The sequence below is a fragment of the Anser brachyrhynchus genome, assembly GCF_964034855.1.
Source record: "Anser brachyrhynchus genome assembly, chromosome: 1".
NCBI classification, from domain to species: domain Eukaryota; kingdom Metazoa; phylum Chordata; class Aves; order Anseriformes; family Anatidae; genus Anser; species Anser brachyrhynchus.
In genome coordinates, this window is record NC_137694.1 from 129,745,629 (window position 1) to 129,770,697 (window position 25,069).

Genomic DNA, 25,069 nt, shown 5'->3' on the forward strand with positions numbered 1-25,069 from the left:
TTGTTCTTGATAGCCATGCTGTCTATGAAAGGCCTTATTTGCCACTCCTATTACACCCTCATTAAAATCATCAGTAAGTAAACTATCGTGGTAAAGTCTTTTTCTCAGTAAGAGGAGCAAGCACTGAGAATCGCTGCCAGTGATCATAGTACTTAGCGGCACTTTAGAGCTGGAAGTGCAGGAATATTTAAGCTGCACTGAAGTATTAACTGAACTAATACTGACTCATTCAGAAACTTTTAACAAGAAAAGGAAAGAGGAGGAGAGGGACTTTTTAAAAATACACTCGGTGCGACTCAGGAACATTTTTTTTTTTGGTTTGCCCCCATTTATGCATTTATTAAAAAAAAATAATAAATGCCCAAAGCAGTTATCTTCCTTGGCATCTTACCACAGACGGTTATCTCCTTGGAGTAGGAAACCGAAACAAGGTTGATATTTGGCTTCTCCTTGAGAACCCTCCTGGTTTCACATAGCAGCTGCAGTACATAGTGGGCGTGAAGCAGCTATGGGAAAAAAAAAAAAAAAAACAGGGAGAAAAGGAAGACTTTTTAGGAGGAGCAGTAAAGTCTGTCTGCTTTATTAGCACTACACACATATTGCCAAGGAAGCTCTATCAGATTATTTATACTACAGATCTTCCTTAAATATGGTTACAGGCTGCATGGTTTAGTGCTGGAAATTAGAGGAGTGTTGGTAGCTTTGCACTTGCTTAGTGAGCTTGCTGTTCATATTTTCCCATTTTATTTCTAGTGTACCATTTCTACTCTTCCCATCTACAGAAATGGTAAGAGAGTGGGTAATACGGCACTCAGAATCATTGCTTAAGGTCATCTGTTCAAAGTAACTGAAAAAAAAAAAAAAGGATATACAGTAAAAAGAAAACAAACCAAAAACAAAGGCCATAAATGGTATTTCAGCAAACTGCACAAATACCAAGGAGAGGGAACTCCAACAAGGGTTGCCTTGTTAATGCTCATTGTGAAGATGTTATGAGAATGGAACATTAAGCCTTCAAAGATTGCTCCTTTCAGAAGAGATGTAGCTCCTGTAAAAGTGCTCTTCTGGTCTTCCCTGCTAATGCTTCTTACGATAATTTGGACAGTCAGTGATTTTTAATACATTTGATTCAAACACAGATGGATGAACTACAAACTAACTCTTCAAGATTAATGTTTTTAAAACAAACAAAAAAGGCCAATTGCATATAATAATTCCCTTACTAAAATGCCAACCACAGCAACGTGAATTCTCGGTGGGCTCATTTATCATGAGCTTTATATTGTGCTACTTTTAAGATCAGCCTCCACAGAAAATTAGGGGGGAAACAAAACATTATTCAGTAAATTAAAAGCAAAGGTAGACCCCTTATATAACCCCAAAGTTATCCCTTATATACAGTATATTGTTAAGCACAAATGATCATGAGTTCAAGCCAAGCCCTGCCAAGTAAAGCAGTGGCAGCCAGAGCTCATGAGATCTGTGCTAGCACGTTGGCCACACTTTATATTCACTCTCCCCATTGCAGTGGGGTCTTGCACACTGGAATGAGGTGCTTAATCCCTGCAACTGAATTCATCCTTAAAGCATGGGGGGAAAAATGAATCAAACCTGGGAACTGAGAAGCGGTGCTTTGGGTTTTGTCGGGTTAGCTCCCAACCTGACTGGATTCCTAGGACAGCTCACCACGTACCTGTGTGACCACTGAGGGTTAGCAGCAAAGAGCAGTGGGATGGAAAGGAAGGCAGAAATATCTCTTTGAGCACCGGTTTAGCCTTATATTCAACTGACTGTGGGGTTTCAATCTAACAGAGAGGTAAAACAAATGAACAAAACCTAGTTGCAACGTACCTGTCCGTCCTTGAAAGCATGAAGAAGAGCATTGGCATCTGCAAGAGTAAGGGGAAACGAGAGTCGTGGTCCGCAGTAGGAGTCTGGAACCTCGATGTTTTCATATTCAGTTAGATATGAGTCAGCCTGGTGAGAAACAGAGGGGCTGATGGAAGCGTCAGCAACTGCAACAAGAGGGAAGAACAGGAATGAGGAAACTCCAGCAGTCTCCCATAGGGCTGTAACAGAGTGACCAGAACCAGCGAATGTTTCTGATGCCCTCCTTGCCACAGTATTGGAGCAGCCAGCTCCTACCTTGTACAGTGGAGCAGCTCCGGGTTTCCCCAGACTGACCCACGATACTAAACAAAACCAGAAACAAACACAACCAAACAAAACCAGGCAAAGCCACCGTCCCAACAACCGGCATCTCTGGTCAGGATGCAAAATACTTTGCACCGACGCTGTGGAGCAACGTGATCTCTTAGGTAACGAGAACTCAGTCTGTCACAGGCTTTCTCCTTCCCCCACAAAACAAGGAGATTCAAAAGTCGTGTGCGATCATCCAGGGACTGTCACCTGCTTACAGTTCAAGATTACACAGTTAATACCAGTTCTAAAGAGGTGCTCGTGTTGCTTTTGTTTTTTACATTAAAAAAATAGGCTAAATACCAGCAGCTCACTGAGTATTAAAAAAGCCAGCAGCCAAGCAGTGTTCCTTCACAGCTGACTGCATAGCGCTCCCTTCTGATATGAGGAGACAATGCCAGCTCTTGGGTGGCTGCCATAAAACCACTGGAAGGCAGAAAGTAAGCAAAGCCAGCTTCTTCTCATTTTCCTGAAGATGGAGAAAGCAGGAGCATTGCTAATTGCTTCAATCCAATATTTTCTTGCATACCCTTGATATACAACTGAGTGAACAACCGATTGCACTGTTTGCTCCTTGCAGACTGTCTTTATCATCTCTTATTCTAACAGAGACACTCAGAGCCCTAAAAGACAGTGTTCTGCAGGCTGCTGTTGCAGAGCTGCTTGCGTGAGGTGATTGTCGGAAACACTTTTTGCTGGGCTGACGGTAAGGTTTTTGTAACCCTGCAACTGGAAATGAAGATACATTATTTGTTGCTGAAGGAATACCTGTGGCTGTGACTCAAAACACACAGCAGCCAAAACCTGCACGTGGCCTCATAAATTATGAGATCCATGAAGGCCAGCTTGTCTTTTACCTGCATAAAATTCATATTAAAGAAATAAGCAGATAAAAAGCAACCTTTTTATCAGCTCTGGGTTTAAAAACAGAACTGTTTCTTATCAGCTGCTCTGCTGCGAGCTGATCAGCACCCTCTGTGTGCAGCCATGCAGATGGATGCAGGCTGCAGGAAAGGACGAGGTGTGCAGGGTTTGGAGTTCCCACCAAGTCCTGGCCAGAGGCTCTCCTCTTGTGACTCCTCCAGTGTCAGCGGTCTTCTCAGCGTTTCCAGCCGCACAGGCACCTGCCCACGCCTGCTCCCCCTCCGTCCCCCCCATCCTGCTCGCAGCAGGCGACCCTTCCTTCCCCTCTGAGCACAGACCGGCCTTCCTCACCGCCTGTGCTCCCTTCGGGCAGGTGTCCAGGCTGGGAAACCCAATCTCCTTCCCCGCAGGGCACAACTCTGCAAAGCACACCCTGTTTTCTGCCTCTGGATGAAGAATCAAAAGCCAGCCGTGGTCATTAGCCTTATGGTGCTCTTACATCTCCTCGGGCAGTCTTTCAGCTTGATTTTAAGGCTCCTTCCTGCACAGGATGTCTCATCCGGGAGCAGTCAGCACCTCTTCCAGTAATGGGTGTCCTAATGCAGCCTGGGGATTAGCGTGTGCTGGCCCCTACTTGCAGACCCCGCAGGGCTGCCAGTGGCCATACTCCACATTAAACAAACACAAAAGCCCAGAGAGCACCTCCAGCTCCCAAGGAGTGCTCTGACATCCTCCAGGCACTGATGCACAAGACATAAAGTTAATGGCAGATGGACCAGGAGTCCAAGAAGAGGATGAAGATTTCCTTTGTGCCCCAAACATCTGTTCCTTCACACTGGTCCTGGTGCAGCAAGCTGCAGGCTGTGGCTTATTCCCCACTGCAAGAATCACTCTGTGCAAAAAGCTTCGGAAGGATGTCAGTGCTGTAAGGAAGGTGTGGTGGGGTGCGAAGCTGCAGAGAGCAAGACTTACTCAGTTCCTTTTCGAAGGAAGGCTCTGGGAGGTGGCCCAGGGACCCTGAGAGGCACACACAGGAGTGCCTTGGACTCCCAGTCCCATCACTTTGCCCAGAACACATTTGCAGCCTTCTCACCCTTGGTGTGCACACAAAAGAGTGAGTAAATGGGTCACCTTTTGCTGGAAAAGCACTTTTGTTCGTCTGACTGGAGATCTCTTGACTGAAAGGCTGAGTAGGTACACAGATTTTTTTGTTTTTAATGGATGGAGAGAAGTGTAGGATGGAAAACATTTTAATTCTTACTTCCTGCCAACCCTTGAGAAATAGCCTTTAATCACCAGCAGAACAAGAACAACACACAGCTACGCAATATCCCAATTGCAACTCCAACTGCTCTGACATCTTAAGCAGGACGAGAGGATGAAAAGAGCTTCAGGGTATAACACAAACAATCACATCAAAAGCACTACCTTGTTAATGACACGGTGACTGCTTTCTTTCTCTGAAAAAACACATTCTGAACAAGCAGATTCCAAGATGAATAGAGGAGTCCTGAGGGGTTTATAATGTAATGAAAAACAGGGATCACAAAATCTTCAGGTAGCTTTCTCATCGTCACATACAGAGAAGAACAGGCAACCTGTGCTCTTGTAAGAACATTATTTGCTATGTTCTTGGAGAAGGCTTTTGAACAATGTGCTATCACCCTAATTTAAGTGACCAGACACCGATGAAAAAAAATAAAAAAATCAAAGAATTGTGGGTTTTAGAAAATGCTTGGGAATGGCAAAGCTAATTTGAAAGCTTTCTGCTTGTTATGTTTACACTCACAGTGGCTCCCATCTTAAGACCGTGATCCAGCAGAAATGGAAGCAGTTCATTAAGGAATCTCTCTATTTGGCACAGATTTTGCTTAAATCACTGGCGTAGGCACAAGTACTGCAAAGGTCATGCAGCGGCGCAGGCAAGCGAGAGCTTGAAGTGAGGAATGCACACGGCCAGCTGTTGGACAAACTTAACCACAAACCAGGCAACACAAGTTCAATATGCAATTTCTCATTCAAGACGTCAGAAAAATCCTTTGTGCAGAAGACCCTGGACTGCCTCTGTATTAAACATATATCTTACACAATCTTTCTGTATCGTTTTTGGTTCTGGTATCTGTAACACAGGGTGCTTATTAGAAAGGGAGAAAAAAACAAAACAAAACAAAACAAAACAAGACCAAAATAAAGTACTTGGAGCAGATACCAAGCCTTAACAACTTCAGTCCTGACAGATGTAAATTTTAAGCAATCAAGACAAAGAGGAGCTTTACCATAAAATACATTCTTTATCATGTGTGTCAGCCTTAACCACCTATACGATTGCTAATATCTGCAAGACCAAGGAACAGGTCACCCGTGCGGTGACAGCAACGGACAGCCTATGAGGCAGGGCGCTCTGTACAGTCACGTCCTGTGCCCAAGCAAGTCACTGGAGGCACCTCAGTTGTGTTAATTCCTTCTGTCAATAGGCACGGTTGAAAACGTGGATAAATCATATCTACGATAAGCAGTTGTAAAATTCCCTTTTAATATGATAATGAAAGTAGAGATTAACACTCCTGTACCAAATCCCAGACCTAGCACTAGAATTTTCCTCCTCGCTCAGGTGACAAAGCTGAACTGAGGTCACCATCAGCATACAGAAGTAGATGAAGTGAGCAGTGTTTTATTTTCTTTAAATTTTCCACTTCCTTCCCAGGAAGTTAAATGACTTTTTTCAGAATAAGACGATAATGGAAAAAAAAATAATCAAAGGAAGGACAACTGTATCATCTGTCTTGGCTTTGCAGCAAGGCTCAAATACAATTTCTTTCTCTGCAGAGCACAGAGAGGCACTCTAAAGTATTTAAGAGAGAAAGACTACAATTTCTAATGGTTGTCATTAGAACACTGAACCACTTACGGTTTTGGTGATGGTATTAGCCTGCTATCAAAGTGTCTTGTGCAAATTTTAATTGGTGTATTCTGTGGCTGGACCAGATGAAGAAGAAAGTATATTCTCTTGTAATTGAATAGGAAGGGGGCAGCCTCCTTTTTAATAGGGCTGAGATTAAATCTTTTCTCAATTTGTTCAGGAAGTCGGTGTTCCTTTTCTGGCTTTAGGGAGTCACTTTCAATCTGTCGTTCTGTCAAGCTTGACTTAAAAGTAAGTTTTGTCCAAGCATCCCCAAACACTTCAGAAATTAAAGGTTAGTAACCATCTCAGTTAAAGCTCAGATAAACATTTATCCCCAGCAGTTTAATTTTATTTCATTTTTAATCATTCACATACTGGTACATTTTGTAGCAAAATCTGGAATAAATTAAGTTTAAAAGTGGTCCAAAACTACTTTAGGAAAAAAAAAAATAAAGGAAAAGGAAGAACAAAACCACCTCTTTGTTTGATTACACCTCCCCTAAACCAACTAGTCACACTTTTTCTGCATAGTCATGTCTCATAGTCTAAGAAAAACATGCATAGAAAACTGTGCAAATTGGACAGTAGGACTACCACGAGAACAGCTCAGTGGCAGTGACATGTAAGAAAGCACTCTGAGCACCTCTGAGTGTTCTTATAAAGGACAACGGGGATCCATTCCCATCTGACATCTTGACTCATTGCACAGATATTGAGTGGAGTCAATACTTAACAGGACCAAATTCTTAGAGCAATATTTGGGAAAGCAAATCTCATCCCAGCATGTGCCACAGGCTGTAAACATTACATAGAAAATTCACTTCTCTCACATAAGGTTTTCAAACAGAATCTTCATTTTACTTTGACTTTTATCCTTACCTGCATCAGGATCAGCATAGCGCTCCAGCATAAATGTGAAAAAGCTGGCTAGCTGAATAAGGAAAAGAAAAGAACAAACACATACTGATCAGTACAGGGGATCCAACAAGCATTAACATTCTCTTTCCTTAGTCATATATTAGCAGTTTTCCATGCAGAGGGATCTGTGACACTACTGTATGTTCCCATAGCATCACCTCTACAGCAGCAGGTTGACATTATTTGAAGACATAGAAAATTCCAGGACTACATCAATGTTGCTGATTTTTTGGGGTGTAATTCATCTTGCCCATCATCCAGAATATTTGCCTAGTCTTCCTTTACAGTCAATAGAAACAAACAGCCACTATTCACCCAACTCACTTTAGACTGATGCGAGGTTGAACACAAAGCCTTAGAAGCTCCTAATACCCAGTACTGACCCTGAAAGGAAGCCTGGGCTGATGTGCTGAGATATTGATATCTCTGTTTCTCTGTTGCACATGTCTTGCCTTGCTGACTCATTTCAGATCACCCACAGCGCAACGACATGCAGTCCCTGGCTAACAGAGCCATCCTACAGGAACTTCTAACCTAGATGTGGTTGTATGGGCAGAATGGTGTCCTGCTGCTTATGTAGTTTTATATACATACACACACACACACACGACTTAACTAGTTCATGTGTGAGGCAGGGAAGTGGTTTTACTATTCAGGACACAGCTTTGTAGGGAGAAACAGTCTCGTATCCATTTTGTTTGTGCTCTGGGAATAACACAGCTGCTTGTACAGGAAGAACTGAAGATTACAAACCTGTGCTTGATCTTGCTCATCAGCATATTCGATTGACTGAAAGATAGTCAGAGAATAGCGGCGACTGATCTCTAGCCGGGCCCTTGTAGAGCGGTACCATTTCTGGATGAGAACAGCAGCTTTAATTGCTGTCGAAAGAGAAGGCAATGGATCAGTGCAATCGTCAATGAAAACATGCATTACCTTTGCAGAACTTTGCAGACAGATGACAAATTCAGTCCATTGTGCACAGTCAGCATTAAGATGGAGGTCTGTAAAAATAAGACTGAAAAAATGTTTTTTTATAATGAATACATGATGCATCGATTGTTTCTGTCTTGAGGGACAGATCCCAAACTGGCTGACTTGCTCAAGTCTATATTATTAGAAACCTTCCCCATTTCTTTGTCCTGAAGATAGTACGCATCTAAGAAGTCTGCCATGTTCAGCTGATGGGCAGTATGTGGGTTTAGAGAAGGTGAGGAAAGAAGATCAATTTTGCCTACTAAAGAAATGTATTTCTTTACCAAGCTGCAGTAAAAAGCTTCAGACTTTGCAAGCTGTAACATGACCTTCGTGTAATGACAAAGTTTGTAAGAACCTCACTTAATAGAAAGTTTTTGCCTGCCCAGCTATATCAGCAAGCCAGCAAAATAAAAAACTTGGGATAAAATGTTTACAAACAGTATTGTGCACATATATTGATGTACAAAGTATCGTTTACAAACAGCCTTTGCCTCCAGCCCTGCAGCTTATACCTCTTTTCAAGGAGCTTCAGGGCTACTCACCCTTAACAGCTCAGCATAAGACACACACACAAAAAGTCTTTATGTTTCTGATCTTGGGGGAACAAGTCAAAGCAGCTGCAGGACGATGCTATCGAAGGAACAAGGACCAAAGGAATACATTGATCTGAGCTCCTGATGCTGGCAGGAACCACTGCTCATTTCTGAGCAGACATGATCAGGAGAAACAGGGGAAGAAAACCAAGATGTTCTCCAGAACTCCAGGGTTTGATACAACCATCGCTGCACAGCACTGCAACTTCGTGAAAGAGAAAGAAGAGGAAACTAAAAACAACACTTACATCCTAACACTAATACGCTGGTATTTTACTAAAATTGCTAAAATGAACAGCTGATACTAAAACCAAACCAAAGCAATGAATAATAGCCAACAATCCAGAGTAGTGCTTTTTTTTTTTTTTTTCCCCCTGCAAAACAGCAAAGAAAAGCTCTGCACTAGAGGAACAACAGTTTACACTTGTCAATTATTTCAGCTGATCGCACATACCAGGGATGATAAGACTAGGATGAGTGGCACCCTCTGAATGGGAATGATTCTTTTTCTTAAACTGACAGCTATACAAGTGAAGAATAACCTCTGTGGAGATGTGACTCTATTAATATGTATAACACTATAGAATTTTTAAAATAAAAATCTTTACAGGTGCCATAATAGCATGTTGTTTGCTTATTTTACCATTAACAACTATGTGGCACAGTTAAATTGCTAAAGTTTTCTAGTGCAGACAAGGCCGAAATCAGCAAGGACTCCTACCCTACAGACATCTTATCCCTCCTAGAAAAATCCTCCTGATTTCCTCTCATTTTTTAAATTGTACTTACTACAGCATTGTTATTCTCAGGACTAAAACGGAACATGATTTTCACACTAGGCTAAACTGCATCTGCAAAATAAATCACCAGTTGCAGAAGATCTCTACACCACCAAGTATCCATTAAATTTATGTTATTAATGCATTAGAAGGATGTACAGCCTCAGACTGCAGATATAATGATGGTTTTGCATAATTTGACTACTGCTGAAGAGCAAAAGGACTACCACCCAGCAATGGGAGAGGGCAAGTCATTATGAAACAAACACACAGAGTTATAAGCCAGCTTTGTGATAGCAGAGCCTGGCTCCACACCAACATGTAGCGTTGGTTGTAGGCTGAGAAAGGAGTTCAGTTCCTCATGGCCTCTCTGAGTTTTTGCACCCTCAGAAATATTCCCAAGTAACCTGTTTCTGTGGTCTTACAAGGCACGTATGTGCATGGCATGCAAAACCGAAAAGGTAGGACCCCATCCTTCCTTTATGGATGGGTCTAGGACTCCAGCCCAACAGTGCCTTCCTTTTCAACCAGTGCTGTTTGGTGTAATAATCTAAGACAATGCATGGCGCCACGTACCACAGCTCCCAGCAGACCTGTAAACGTTTTAACATCAAACCTTGAAAAAGAATACAAAGGGTCAGAACAAGGGTCTCTGAGACAACCCCGTGCCCCTCTTGCCTGTGCAAAGTCCGGGTGTGCTGCGTTGAAAAGCAGGGGGCCAATACATCAATTTTTAAATTGAATGTTTATTCATGTATTATGGGGACTTCCCACCAACAGCCTCAACGGCTATCAGGAAGAATTTCAGGCCAGACTTACATGGCAGAAGGTCCGTTTGGGGATTCATTGTAGTAGCTCTATTTCATTGCATTTGTTTCATTATCAGGGTCCCCCAGCAGCAGGGAAATGGGAGCAGTTTACCCAGGAACCCCATGTTGTGAAAAGCCACAAAAAGCCCCCCTCAATCCCATACCCTATATGCTTTGTCAGTGCCAGAGTGAGCGAGCATGTGCCTGAAATTTAACTTCTGTTCTGTATCAATCTTTTCCAACCCAATGCATAGATGCTATAGGTGCTCTGCAGTTGCCTCCTGACCTCAGCCAGCATCTGAAAACTATGCACTCCTTTAAATAAAGAAAATCTGGGGGGGGGGAAATTTTCTCTGAGCAAACATTTGACAACAGGACTAGGGGGAAATATTATCACGTAATCCTCTTCCAGTGGTACGGAGAGAACACCTCTGACGTGGAGATGATGGGAGCGCTCACCTTTTTCTGACTTGCTTTCAGCTCTGTCATCTATGGAAGCGTTGCACCCCATGTCTGTGACGATGTGCTCCATTGCCTGGTTTTAACGACCGCTGGTAGGAAGCATGTGTCTCTTGCTGTTAGCGTTACGTGCATCGCTCATGTTGGTCCTTCAGCCACGAGGAGGGCTCCTGTGCTCCTCTTGTCACTGCCAAGAGAAGGGGAGGGAAGGAGAGGAAAAAAAAAGGGCTTGACAACACAGAATGTAAAGTACCTACAGCTCATCACTAATGACTTCACAGCACATCCCATAAAAACCGAACTAATAAACCATTTTTTTTAAACCATTTTTTTTTCCCAGATCCGATCACCATCAACTTGCACTCAAGACAGATGAACTCAGAGATGAATACAGTTTGCTCCCAACATGTTAGCTGAAATGTTAATGTGCACCGGTGATTTCTTAGTCCGAAGCATAGTTATTTAAAGCCTCACTACTACAGACAAGTAACTAAACAGGCGTGTTGCTTTTTATTCTTGTGATTTGAAAATTGGAGCTGAGGAATATTAAGGACTTGAAATTACATCTGATGTTACTACAAACAAGCAAAAGAAAAAAAAACAACAAATAAAAAAGAACAAACCCCAGTGCTCCTAACACTCTACTGATTTGAAAAAGTACCTTAGCATCCCATTTATCCCTTTATCCCTCAGTGTCCTAATGCTGTTTATCAGTTTGTTTACAGAGAGAAGAAAGTTTTCTCATAGATTCCAGATGAACAGAAATCCCCACCACAGATTTATACACAATAAAATGATACCCACCAACCACTTTACAAGGAGAAACAGTGGCATAGCAAATTGCTTCATAATCAGATTTCATTTAAATAAAATATCAAATTTTCTGTTGCATCTCTACAGAAACATTCTAAAAAGACCCCTGATTTCAATAAATAAACTACATTTTGTGATGTCTGCCACCTTCTAAGTCAATATTTACTTCAGGAAAGAAGAACCTTAGGTTTTGGGGTTTATGGACTCTGCTTTTCTTCCCTCTAAAGGAAAACTGAAATCCAAAAAAGTGCTGTTGTATTAATTTTGAGCCAAGCAATGACTTTGACATCACCAAACACAGCACTGATACTGCCAATGGCTCGACTTTTCTCTCCAGACCATTGCTACTGCCCTGAATACCACCTCCTCACATGCCCCCTTCAGAGAAAGAGGAGTCTTCACTAGACCATCTCACACCAGCCAGTCACGATTTGAGCTGCGATCTGAAGACCAAGACCAAACCAGAGCTTACGATTTCAGCCTTGCTCCAGCAAGATCACCTGCGCTCAGGGGCAGGGCAGCGCGTCCTGAGCAACCGGGGAACGTGAGCCCCAAACAGAACCACCAGTGCCCTGCTGACCCAGGCAAGCGAGGCCACCTGAAGGACCATGGCACCCTACTTGCAAACACTTGGGCTTCTCTCCCAGTCGTCCCCACTCTTCCCTCCTCCTGCCTCTAAATTCTTTGACTTCCAGCATCATTTTGAGTGAAGGATTAATGAAGAGAGACAGGAACAGAAATTTTACGCTATAGCAGTAAATGAAGCCATGCACTCAAAGCTTGGGGAATCATCATCTTCGGTCCCAAATGTCTGTATCCTAAAGTGGACATAGCCACTGTTCAACCTACTGCCTTGTTTCCTGATGGCTTCTCAGGTGGCTACAGAGCTGTCCTGGCAGCCAGCCCACATCTCCAGACCCCTGCACAGCCTCACCTGTTGAAGCCTCCAGCACAGCCTCCACCCGGGCTCAGTGAATTCACTTTCTGCTCTTCTGGTCAGACTAAAGGACCATGAACAATCGGAACAACCCACTGCGGAAAGAGCCAGTGTCTCCTCCAGGCAAAAGCTCCTCTTTGCTCCTAACCAAGCATCTCCAGAGGAAGAAGTCCCCCTTCTTTTCCCTCAGGTACATCAGTTCAAGGTAGCTCCTGCTCTGTGCCAAACCCTGCCTTCCTGGGCAAACACGTATTAAAATACCAGGCAAAGACCACAAAGGCCTTCCATGGGTAAGAAGGTTGAAAAACAAGTGTTTAAAATGTTAGAGTGATATCTATGAAAATATTTACAATGCAATGCAGTGGTGGCTGGTGAACAATCATCTGCCATTACAAAATTCCCCGAAGTGTTTCCAGGTGAAATGGAAAGTTGGGCTTTATCTCAAGGTATCAGAAAAGGCTTCAGTGACAGAAGGTAGCTGGATAAGAATTTGGGCCATAATGCTGTGTTAGCATTCTGGATACTGTATAATTCACCTTTAAGAGAGCCTGTCGTGTTCACTAAAGAGCAGACAATAATTCAGTACCAACAGGCCAGTGATCCATCCCATTTCTAGATATAACTCCAAGAAATTGCTACATTTCCCTCAGTTCAGCAAAAAGGCATATTTGTGATCGGACAGGCAATGAATACATGGCCCATCCACTGAAGCAAAATAAAATGTTGCTCCAACCATGCCTACAGACATGCAGCAGGCTAGGCAGGAGGGGTACATCCTGCTCTTCTTCGGGGTGGGAGCCACTGAAGGCTGAGCTGCAGCAAGCATTCAGAAACCTGGCTGTCAGATCCTGAGCTGCCAAGAGCCTGATTTACGGAGACGACGAACCGGCAGCATTTGATACGGATGTAATAGGTGCTGCCCCAAATCAATCATGCCTTCAGCTTATCAGTCACGTAAAGACCAGGCTGCCTCAAAAATAATGGAAATCTCGTAAAGATTTATAGCTGACTTTTAATGAAATCAGGCTGCAGGTCCTTTGGGCAGAGAGCTGTCCCTTCAAGCCTAGTGCATCTTTTAAATTTGGATAAGCCACACTAATATAGACAAGTGTGAGCTAGGTCTAGGTCAAGCTTGTGGATATAGAAGGCATATGAATGAGAGCCACTAGGCTTTAACTTCTGACTCTTTATTCCATTTATTTCTTACCTTTGATAAACAAAGAACAAAAGGTTCCTCCTTTTATTTTGATTTGGATGAAACTTCCATAGCTATGTTACATGCCCTGCAAGTTGTTTCAATAGCTATCTCCAGCGACGTGCCTCCTTACCCTACTGTCTCTCATCCATACTTGTTAACAGGCAGTTATCATCTGCTCCCATAACATGCATTACAAGGTACATATGGGTGCAGAGGTGGTGAGATAGGGACAGTTTTCCCCATAAAGATCAGGTGGATGGATGGATGCTTCCAATGCCAGGGGCTTTGTTTTGATGTCTTCTCGCTACGAACGTTTTAATTTTCTGTGACTCACAGGCTTCACTTTGAGATGCTTTCCATTAGAAATGAGAACTGCAGAGTACTGAGAAATATAGAAATCGGTTTATGATGGATTTTCTTCTGTGCATTGCTGAAGGAGTGAAGGAGGAAAGAGCAAAATAACCTAGAAAAGAGAACCCCAGGCACAAAATCACAACCTCCAGGTCAGTACCGTTAGAGGGATAGCTCTTCAGAACTGCTTTACTGCCAGAGTTGGGATTGCCAAGGTGAAGGATCTAGAAATTATTTAGATTCATTAGCTGAAAGACTCACTCTGCAGAAAGTGGGATGAAGCCACCACAGTCAACTAATGCAGTGAAAAAGAGCCTGGCTGTGGACCACCAGAGCAGTCATTTTGTAAATCATCACTGAGTTTGGCCAACCAAGGGGTGACACAGTAAGATCAAACATTGGCAAAACAGTATGTGTTTAGCTCTCTGTTATTTTATACCCATGGGAAAAACTGACGTTCCTATTAGGTGAGAGAAAGAAAGGAGAAAGGCTTTTTGTTTCAACATATTTGTTTCAAGCACATAGCAGAAAAAAAATTCTTCAGCCTGCTCAGAGAAGCAAAGCTAAGCTCTCTACAGAGCTGCTGGAATCACTTCTGGCAATGGCTGTTGATAGATCTTAATGTTTGGGCCAGGAATCAATACAGAATGGATGCAGCAACACTGGAAAAACAGCAAAGCCTCACTGAAAGAGAACAGGATGAAGACATACCAGCTCCTTAAGGTGGACTCATATTCCTGAGCCCAAAAACGCACTGCAAAAGTAAGTAAAAGCAAGATCCACAAGGTGTGAACATGCAGAGATTGTTCAAACAATCACTCAGTTCAGGAACTGCATGCAAGTCCAAAGAGAATCTGCAGGAAAATGATGGGAGAAAGTCAGTTCACGTAATCCACAATCAAAAGGGTGATACATTTACACAAAACATTTGCAGGTTTTGTGTAGAAAATAAACAAAGCAAGCAGCCTCATAGTTTTGCACAGAAAGACTGGGGGAGGGGGGGCGTTAAGCAAATACAAGCACAAAAATAGGGCGTAGATCACCTTTAAATATAAAAGAAGCTACCATTTCTCTTTTCAGAAACATTAAATGCCTCTAGATGAAGAATCTTATAGGAAGCAAGGAGAAAACTCAAAATCCCAATGCAAAATTATTTCTATTGACTGGAGGCCCAACAGGAGCATAAAATTCAACAACAGTTGTAGCTTATTATCCTAGAGGAAGTGGGAAATCTGAATGACGACTGTCGGGCAGATAATGAGCAGGAGTTTGACGACATCCCATGACATCCATTCTCCTTACTTCAAAGGGGAAATAGGCTAAAAAGCAAAGCTCCAGAATAAATGTGTTGAAATTTGAGCCAATTTACAAATGAAAGCCATGCTTCAGATGAAATTTATATTGGTTTTAATGAAGTTTAAGTTAAGCATCAGAACAAGGTTCCAGATTATCATCATTTTTTTTTCCCTAAAGGAAAAACTACATGAAATATGGTAGCCTCAGAGCTATTTGATCTCATCAATACTCAGAAGTTCTGGATAACGGATTCAGTCCAGGTCAAACTTCATAGTTTGCAGCACACTGCTTTTTCTCAGAGCAGAATTATAATTAGTACCACACAGCTCTGTCACTCACTGCATAGACATAGGATGTAGGCAATTTGCTCCTTAAAAGTGAGCTAAGAAAAAAGATATATACCTGACGCAAAGAATTTACCTGTTTTTTATTTCTTCTTCAGCAGTACAGAGATTTTTTTCCACGAGTACCCTTAGAAGCTTCCTTTTAAAGACAAAGCCGTCCCTTTTTGGAACCAGAACTGCATAATGAGGGTGCAGCTCAGCAGAACAGGTACTCCGGTTCTCCCAGGGGCTCTGAAGCTGGCAACGCACTGGCTTCCCACCTGTTTATTCAGCTTCACGAGGGGAAATTTCTTGAGCCCTGCTCCTCAGAAGCAGTCAGGGGAAAATGCCATTTTCATCGTCCAGCCCGATGTGAAAGCTGATGGCTGCAGCCCTCCGGCTGCGCTGTTTGTGTGCTGTTGGAGACCTGTTTTGTCACCGTGCCTCCCGAATCTCAGGCAGAGACAGGGATGGGCTGAAGTTATTGGCTTCACATCTCAAGTCACATGGCCTCTCTCAAGAGGAATGGCCTTTCCGCCGCGATGAGGCAATGATTTGCATTTTAGCAGATCTAGTACAACACAGGGAAAAAAAAAAAAAAAAAAGACGTACCGACCGTCTGGGTATTTGGTTACCTGATGTGACTGGCATGATTATGAAAGCTCCTAAGGAAAGAAATGCTGCCAGCTGAAGCTGCCATGAGGCACTGTGTCCATACATTAGTGATTTGGGTGCTCTCCATGCACACGTTTTCCCCATAAGGTTGTGACTGGGGTTCGGGGGTCTCAGTTCATGACTCAGCTTGTCCGTTCCCTTTGCAGAAAAGGGATGGGATAGGCCGAGAAGTTTAGTGAGCGTGGCTGCCCTGTGCGGTCAGGAAGCCGTGCTGCTGCGTGATTTGAAATCAAACTCTGATCCCTGGCCAAAGGGCCCACACCTCTGACCTGCCTCCTTGCCTCGCTGAGTGTGGGCTCTCAGTCCCTTCATGGGTGCCCACAAAGGGCAGAGCCACCAAGTCCAAGTGCTGGTGGAAGAATATGCCACTTCTTGCATGAGCAGCACGGGGACACCGCAAATTTGAACACATACACTGCCAAACAACTCAAAAGTATTAGGTATCAGCAGACATACGTATTGTGGTACCACCAGTATACTCCTGGGCGGTACACTCCTCGGCATCAGTTGCCCTAAACGCCACCCTTACCCTCGGTGTGCAGTGATAAGCAGAGCACAGCAGCCACTCCTGTGGGCTTACCACAAGGGTGCTGGGTCCAAAAAGGAACACGGGTTACAATGCACGCGGTGGTGGGAGGAAGCGCCAAAAGGATGGGGATCACAGTGCCTCTTCCTCTGCAGCCTCTCCCTGTGATGGAGTTCCCCGAGGCCAGGTCCTGCTCCCCCAGGGAAATAGGTGGGATGGGGAGCAAAACATTTGTGAGAACAGAGACCATCAGATCAAGATCTTCACTGCTTGCCCCAAAGGCCTAACAATGCTATAACATGAGATTTTCAGGAAATTTTTGCCATCGGTCTGGTGGCAGTTCTGAAGACATCAACTAGCACTGCGAAGGCACCTGGACAGAGGGATGAAATCATCTTGTGGGACAGACAGAGGCGTTCCCTCGCTGTGAGGGAATGGACACATTTTTTAACATGTAAAAGATATTAAAACTGCCAAACCAGCAAAGTCGAAGGCACCGCGTGAATGCACCAGTTTGACTGACTGAGCTAGTCTTTGAGGTTCTGGAGTCCCAGACACAAGCTTCCACTTTCAAAGCTATTCCGTTTCTGTGAAGTGAGACAGCAAAGAAAATACGTACCAGGCTCCATAATTCTGCATGACCCAGAAGCGCGTTGATGTTTGCTTTTCTGGCAGGATGCACTTGCCTTGATCAGAGTTACAGTAGCTAATCATTTATGTATGATCACGCTGTTCTGCCAAAATGCATGCAAGCAAAAATACATCATAACCTCTTTCCTCTGCACTCTGGGGATACATGTCATTTACAAAACATTTACTGTATCTGATAAATTCATCTATACTGGCATTTAGCAAGATTCCTGCTAACGAGAGGCTATGAGGTTTGTTCCAGTAGCCAAGAAATCCATCAGAAAATGCTTCATCCAAGATGAGTGGGAGAGGAATCAAACCTTTAGCTGTTAGATTCTGTAGGACAAAGTCTCTCCTGCGTGTTTTCTCTTGGTATTCATGGAATTTGCTCGTCCCCTGTCTCAGTGGTCTGATGTGACCGAGCCACCTGATAAAGAGTCAGTCTTGCTGGACTGAGGCACCTCTCCAGTTACGTACGGGGATCACAGTAACGTGCAACTTGAGGAAACACAAACAAATGTGCCTTCCAAATTAGCCTTTCCCGTTCAAGTCCAAGGACAAAGGCTGGAGCTAACAAGACCATCCTCCGTTCTACACGGGGCAAAGGGAACACACCAGTCCCGCCAACACGTCACACACGTGCTGAGCTTTTTTGCTCAGCAGCCACGTATCACGCGCACATTTAAGATGCTGAAGAGGATTTTGGCAAGCATCAACAGCTGCAACAGACAGCAGGCAACAACACGCTGATAATACTTTGTTGAGCAGTCTAGCACAGGAAAAAAATAAAGTAACGTTGCTAGTGCAGAAAGCGGGAGACCCCTTTACAAGCAGTCCTTGAAGTAACTGCATGCGTTCTGTTTTCCAAACGCTTTGGAAATCAACCTCCTGGGCCAGCCTCCATGCACGCAATCCACATGCATAATTCAAGATCTGCTTCAGGCTTCTTTCTCAGAGGCACCCACTACAAAGCGATGCAGCCAGTATGTTTCAAAAAGACTGGAAGAAGAAGATAGTTGGAGTGAACGTGCTCCTTCTGCGCTGTTGTTCCTGTTAAGCTCAGGAAATTATTTTTATGTGATCCAACAAGGTATTTTAAAGTACTGGCCAGGGGACAAGTCCCTGACTGAGAGATCTGGACACGTGGACGCAAACAGAAGGAAAGAAGGAACAGAAGAGATAAAGGAGAAACAAATATACTGAATAATTTTATCTGGCTTTTCCATATTAACCTGTGTCTTAGTGAGATGACAGAAATCTGTTCTCACAATTCAGCCCCAGGAGGTTAATTTGGGTGAACAGGAAAATACATCCCCCCTGCAATGTACATTTCTGAGGTGCAAAGATAACAGATATAAGACACCAAAATTATCATCCTTGGCAAAAAGCACACAAAAACAGAAACATGGGCTAAGAAATGCAACTGTAGGGCCTCCAAACTGCTGAAGGGCAACAAACTAGACAGGAACATTATGAAAGCACCAGGATACCCTCTGTAAAAATGAGAACAAAATAATAATAATAATGAACAAACACACACACACACACAAAAAAACAACACATTTTTTCCCCCAATTGTTAGCTGAAGGCAAATTATTCTGGAAAGCAATGCCCAATGGCATAATTTCAACAACTTTATTCCTCCACAAACTAGTCTCAGCCTCCCCTTGGAGCCTATAGAGATTACAGCTGTCTACACCACTCAGATTTCACTAAAAAAAAATAAAATAAATGGGCATAAATGGGAAAAATAAACGGGCATAAGAATTGCCTAATGAAAGCTGGATCTGCATGTTGCTAGTCTGGTGCACACTGCACAGACAGCGCAAAACCTACGTCCTGAAGCCTCAAGCTTACCAGGCTTTGGGCCCCTCGAGGTTAAGTCAGGCTCTCCAGGTCAGGAGGGCCCACGGAGCTGTTGGACTCACACACTAATGACTGCTACGTAAAAGGGTTTTATTTTATGTGTTGCTTGTTTGTTTGTTTTAAGACTGGGGCCTACCAGCCGGTAAGTGCAGCCATCGCATACATGGTAGATGGTCAGAAAAGTCTAGAAATATCATGTTCTTCACCTCTGTTTTCATGTTACTGCTGTGAAACTGCTTCTAATGACAAAAAAAGGCAAAAAAAAGGCATAATTTTGCAACCATATATAACCTGCTGCTTCAGCAAAACATTAATAATTTCAAGAGTCATGGAAACTATGATATTTAGCTACAAACAATACATTGTTTTGCTTACAGGCACCACATGCTTCTGAAAATTAATGTATTTACCTTGCATATGCCAAATAATAATTTCTCATTGCAATTTTTAACCACAGTCCTGTAAACATGGAAAAGAAGCCTTCATTTGTACCTCTACAAGTCACTCACTCCCTCCGGCACGTGAGGATTTGGTATGGCAAGGACTGCGGTAATTGGAGTGGCGCAAAACCCCAGGTAAAACATAACAGATGTTACGTTTAAGGCAATCACTGAATTCGGTGTGGTGTGACAAATGCCAAGGAAGCCCTGGAATGCATGAATACCTGCCTGACTGGACCCTCAGGGGCCGCTGTGCCGCCCTGCACCCTGACAAAACGCCATCTCCTGCAGCAGGTCTATCAGCAAGCCACAACCCAAGCAACCTTGGACATCCCTGGGTGTGTGGGTGGGTTTAAGCGAATGGCATGAGCAGCTCCAACAGCTCCCCTTTAGCAGAAACAAGCACTTAGGCCTTCTTGTGCTGCATCAACACGTAATATATATATATTTCCCCTAAAAAAAAAAAATGGTTGCAAAGGAGCGTCATGCACAATCCCCACAGAGTGAGCCGCACAGCAAGGAGTGCTCGCGTGGCACTGCTGCGTTACAGGGGGGAGGAGAGCAGGGGCTGGACAGGGAGGCATGAGGCACTCCTGAGGCAGGGCTGGGGTGCTGGTCCCACCTCAGCCCCTCTGCCTGGTTTGTAAAGAAAAAGCCTCGATGTTCTCCAGCTGGGTTTTTGAGGGCAAATGGCCTCGTTTTCAGGACGCTCGTTAGTATGTACCACGCTGCATCTGAGGGGATAAATCATACTTTGGTGGATCCGTCGGGCACCACGCAACAGCTTCAAGGGCATTACTGCCGCTGACAAACTTCAGATTCTGCCTTCCCTCTCAGTACGCTATTTAAAACGCTGTCTTCTGCAGCAAGAGAATCATCTACACCTTCCTCCCCCACCGAAAAGCGAGCTGAAGCACCCCGCAGCAAGCAGCGGAGCACTTTCCCGTGACTGATTTACAAGGAGTCCACGCAGCCAGGCTCCCCAGGAGCAGCGGGGGTGTTCGTGCATCTCTCACCGAGCTCAGCCCGCCTTTGCCACCGCTTGGCCGACCTGCGGGGCACCGAAATGCACGGTGCCAGCTTGATACGATTTTATGATGCCCTCTGCTCTCTGCTGATCTGCAAGGAGAGGGCAGCCGAGCAAACCAAAGGAGCAGCGGGATGCACGGGGAGGCCTGCCAGCCTTTTGCCGAGGGGGTGAGATGGCAGCGATGCTGTGACTGCACAGGCTGAAAGCAAAATGTCCCGCAGGCGTGCACGGGGAGGGAGCGCTCTCAGTGCCCAAGGCATGCAGCGTGAGGCAGTGTCAGGCTCGTTACCTGCGTCCCTCGGCCGCACACCCGGGGCTTGCCCACAGGCGAAGAGAAAACCTCACCGGGGGTTCCCTCACGGCGTGAGAGCCATTAAAAGCGATTTACCCCCTTCGCTGCGGCTCTGTAGCTACCTGAAGACCAGAAAACGCGTCGTGATTAAATTGTGTTAATCAAATTTTTAATTAACTGGCAATTAAACACATAAAACTGGAAAAAAAAAATATTAAAAAAACGGCGGCGGCTGCGCCGCACTGCGCCGCGCCGCCCTCCCTCACAAGCCGCCCAACGGCCCCGCCTGTCGCCGCCTGGGCGGGAAGCGGGGGGGCGGGGAAGGAGGCGCGCGTGTGCCTCGATGATAGGAGGAGCGCCGGGGGAACCGTTGACATGGCGGTTCCATAGTGTAGTGGTTATCACGTCTGCTTTACACGCAGAAGGTCCTGGGTTCGAGCCCCAGTGGAACCAGCGGCGTTCATTTTTTCTCCCGTGCCCCACACTCAACATTATCGTTACCTTGACGGCAATGAATGCCGGTTTGTTCTTTTTTTTCTCTGTGAAAATGGGCAATCGGGTAAGCCCGTCTAAAACGAGCAAGCCCTGCGTGGGGTGGAGAAGCGGTGCATGGAGAGGGGAGCAGGAAGGCCACTCAATCAGGAGAGCCTGTCCCCACAGGACACACGGACACTCAGGACACACGTCTCCTCTCAGCAAGAGAAGGGCATGGGCTCATTGAGAGACAGCCCTACACCTGCCGCAGGCCCTGTGCAATAGCACATTTTTGTAAGAGTCCAAACAATTTTAGACAGTGTAGCTGCAGGACTTGCTCCTCACCCCCCCAAAAACAACAACAACAACAAAACGCAGAGAAAGCCAGCGAGATGTGGTTTCTCCTCGCTGCTGCCCCCTGGGGCACCAAAGCTCTCTCCACCCGTCTGCCTGGCAGGGCAGGAGTTGCAGGTTTTACATCTGCTGGCTGAGCCTGCCGTAGTGCCCCGGAGCCATTTTGTGGTCCCCGCTGACACCCATGCAGCGGCCTGCCTCCCTGTGCGCGGTTAACTCTCTGCGTGCACTCCCCAGTACTGAGACTGGCGTCGCTTTTAATAACTGGGAGCTGATTAACTCAGAATCATATAATCATTTAGGTTGGAAAAGACCCTTTAGATTACCAAGTCCAACCGTCACCTAACTCTACCAAGTCCACCACTAAACCCTGTTGCTTAGTGCCACGTCCACCTGTCTCTTAAGCACCTCTGGGGACAAGGGCTCCACCACTTCCCTGCGCAGCCCCTTCCAATGCTTGACCACTGTGAGGAAATTCTTCCTCATACCCAGCCTAAACCTCCCCTGGCACAACTCGAGGCCATTTCCTTGTGCCCTATCACTTGTCACCTGAGAAAAGGGACTGACACCCTCCTCGCTGCAACCTCCTTTCTGGTGGTTGTAGAGAGTGATGGGGTCTCCCCTCAGCCTCCTCTTATCCAGACTAAACAGCGCAGTTCCATCATTTGCTCCTCATACCTTGTTTTCTCACCCTGCGTCACAGCAACTTAACTGCATGCCATCTCATTTTGCACATATAAGCTTTTAGAAAATAGTAACCCCTGGGTGCCTCCTTGGGGCCTGGGGAAAAGATGTCTGTGCAGGAGCAAGAGGATCCCTTTGCTCCAGCACACTGAAGTGAGGAGACCCCAGCTGGAGATGAGCCTTCCATGCTAAGTCCTGCTTCAAGGGTAAAACGCCTGTCATGGCAGGGTTGTTTCCAGGTCCAAATATGAGTCAGCCACACCTAGACTTCTCCAATATAGTGTATGCAAGACTTCAGTGAAGGTATGTCCCGTCTAATTGGGGTGGTGATCCCATGATGCTCACCCTGCTAATGACAGTCCCAGTGTCACAGGGGACTGCACCAGATCCTGCTGGCCAGCACCAAGTAACTAGCTGCATCTGTTTTGTTGCATTGAGGAGAAAGGTTTTTTTGTTGTTTTGTTTTGTTTGTTGTTGTTGTTGTTGTTTCTTTTCGTTTGTTTGTTTGTTTTTCTCCAGAAGAGGACTTAAGCTACTATTTTATTTCAAGAGACAGATCTTCAGCGTGTGTAGACCACCATTGCTCCATCCATCAAGGGAATACAGCTCCTGAAGCTTTGACTCAAGCTCCAAAACCATTGGCAGTTTCACTCTCTCAGCACATGTGTATCCTGCTTCTGAGTGATGCCTGTCGTTCACACGTACACGTATAAATTTGTATTTTGTACATTCCCTAACTGTGCTAAGACCCAAGTGCTCCAGTCACACATTAGCACTACGAAATCGTGTGGCGCCTGTGCTTGGATTCCAGACATACGAACTCGTGCATGTTGCTCTCATTTCACTGTCTGGCACTCTGACTTTGGGAGGAACACAAAATCACCGTGTGGAGCTGTGCTTCCCTTGCATACAGGCACCTTCATCTCCTGCCTCTCCCCCGAGGACACTGCTGCAGGTGCAGTCCAGTGCCAGGAAGGCTCTGCACCTGCTGGTGCCTTTGGAGAGCTCCTGGAGACACTGCTCTGCTGTGCCCAGAAGCAGATTAATTTCTCATTAAAACAAAGCTTCTAGCAGAAAGTGCAAGTCTGCATTAAGAAGCTGGCATGGGGCTCCTCAAATGGTGTGGAGCTGTGGTTGCATTTGTTAACCAATGGCCTCCAGCCATCCATGCTGTTTAATTTTTAGCAAGCTCCTGGTAAAATTGTGGTGCAGGCCAACTAGCCACTCTCTGGATAGTGCCTCCACCCATCTGGGGAGGGATGCAGTCCAGGAAACATCTCCAGTCACTGAGTCAAAAAATCTCTGCTCTGCTTGATTCCCCCTTCTGCCTGGGCTTCACACCATTATGTGCCCCTGGAAATGCAAGCCATACTCACAGCTTTGTGCAATAAAAACATCCTGATGGTGCAGGGTGGTCTTTGTGTTATTTCCAGCAGTCTGAGGGAAGAAAGCAGGAAAAAATATCCAAGGGCCATAAAAACATACAAAATCTCTTAGGGTCAACAGGACATAAGCTAGACCTGGAAAAGCTGTATCGAAAGGGTGGACCTGACTGTTTTACTTAGAAGCGTGGATGTAATGAGATTGTCCTACTCTGGGCTCTTTGTACCAGGCACAATTATGTTCTATAATCATAACCGATGCCAGGCTAATTTTTTTTTTTTTTAAATAAATAAATGGCAAATATAGCCTTTTTTGGTGCTGTATTGTGCACTGGCTTTAAAATGTTTTCTGTCTTTGATACCTGGAAATATTTGTCTGGCTGCTAGGAATGAACTACGTGATTCATTTAGCAATGCTGTCTGCAGTGGCAGCATGGTTTTGCCATTTACAGTTATTAAAATGAAGCACTATCAACAGCAACAGACACAGAGGGTCTGGAGTACAGAAACTTCAGTTTTAAGTCTCTCTGACTCTTCATGTGAAACAATTTCATATTTTGTAATGCCACAGACATATTTTTGTACAAAGGGTGCCTTTTTTTTTTTCTGTGGGGAAGGAATTTTATAACTGGGGATCTGCCAGCTTTGAGGACATCCCTTTGAATGAAATGCTCTTTGATAATAACTGTGCTATTTCTGAACACCATCCCTGAGCTATTGTATTTCTCACACAAAACTAAGACCTATGGCAGGACCTTTTGATGGCTCCTGCTGTCCTGTGAGGGGTGCTGTGATTGAGTGTGAGGCCTCTGAGCAAAAAATCAGGAGCTGCCCGGTCCTGAGGAAAATGATCCCCTTTCTGGTGCCCGGCGGTGAGCTGTCTGCTTGCTTGCCCCGCTGTGCCCCATCACATGTGGTGCTCTACAGCGTGGGGTAGCAGCAAGGAGTGGGATGCTTCAGGACCGACCTGCTAAAAGAGGTTTATTTATGGGAGGTTGCACAACGGGAGGATGCAGAAGGGAACATGAGGAAGACGGGGCCAGCCATGTATCAGCCCACCAAGGTAGATGTGAAGGTGGGACCAGGTCCATCTCTGCAACTGATGGAGGTGGAGGGCTGAGAAGACATCAAGAGGAGGACTGGCCTTCCTTGGGATGGGTGACCTTAAAAAGGGTGTAATCAACACTGAGTGTAGATAACTGCAGGCCTCAGCTCATCTCTGCTGTGTGTCTATGGATGCATTGACATGCCGTGGTGTTTGGGGCCCAAAGCAGTGACCCCCACTTGGCAGGAGGCT

General features: G+C 45.0%; 1 protein-coding gene across 3 annotated transcripts in view; it reads right to left on the reverse strand.

Annotated features, from left to right (window-relative positions):
- PPEF1 (protein phosphatase with EF-hand domain 1) overlaps positions 1–22,368 on the reverse strand; it is a 37,544-nt gene extending 15,176 nt beyond the window's left edge. The window contains exons 1-7 of one of the 3 annotated variants that reach the window (XM_080576441.1): positions 15,517–15,977; positions 14,512–14,654; positions 10,502–10,688; positions 7,637–7,764; positions 6,845–6,896; positions 1,852–2,015; positions 392–506 (exon numbers count right to left, since the gene is read on the reverse strand). In XM_080576441.1, coding sequence (XP_080432567.1) covers positions 392–506; positions 1,852–2,015; positions 6,845–6,896; positions 7,637–7,764; positions 10,502–10,574 — 532 coding nt within the window. In that variant the 5' untranslated portion in view covers positions 10,575–10,688; positions 14,512–14,654; positions 15,517–15,977. Of the gene's footprint in view, positions 1–391; positions 507–1,851; positions 2,016–6,844; positions 6,897–7,636; positions 7,765–10,501; positions 10,689–14,511; positions 14,655–15,516; positions 15,978–20,875 lie in introns of those variants that run through there. The other 2 variants (XM_080576439.1, XM_080576440.1) reach the window with 2 other exon arrangements.
- Between the last annotated feature and the right edge of the window lie 2,701 nt (positions 22,369–25,069).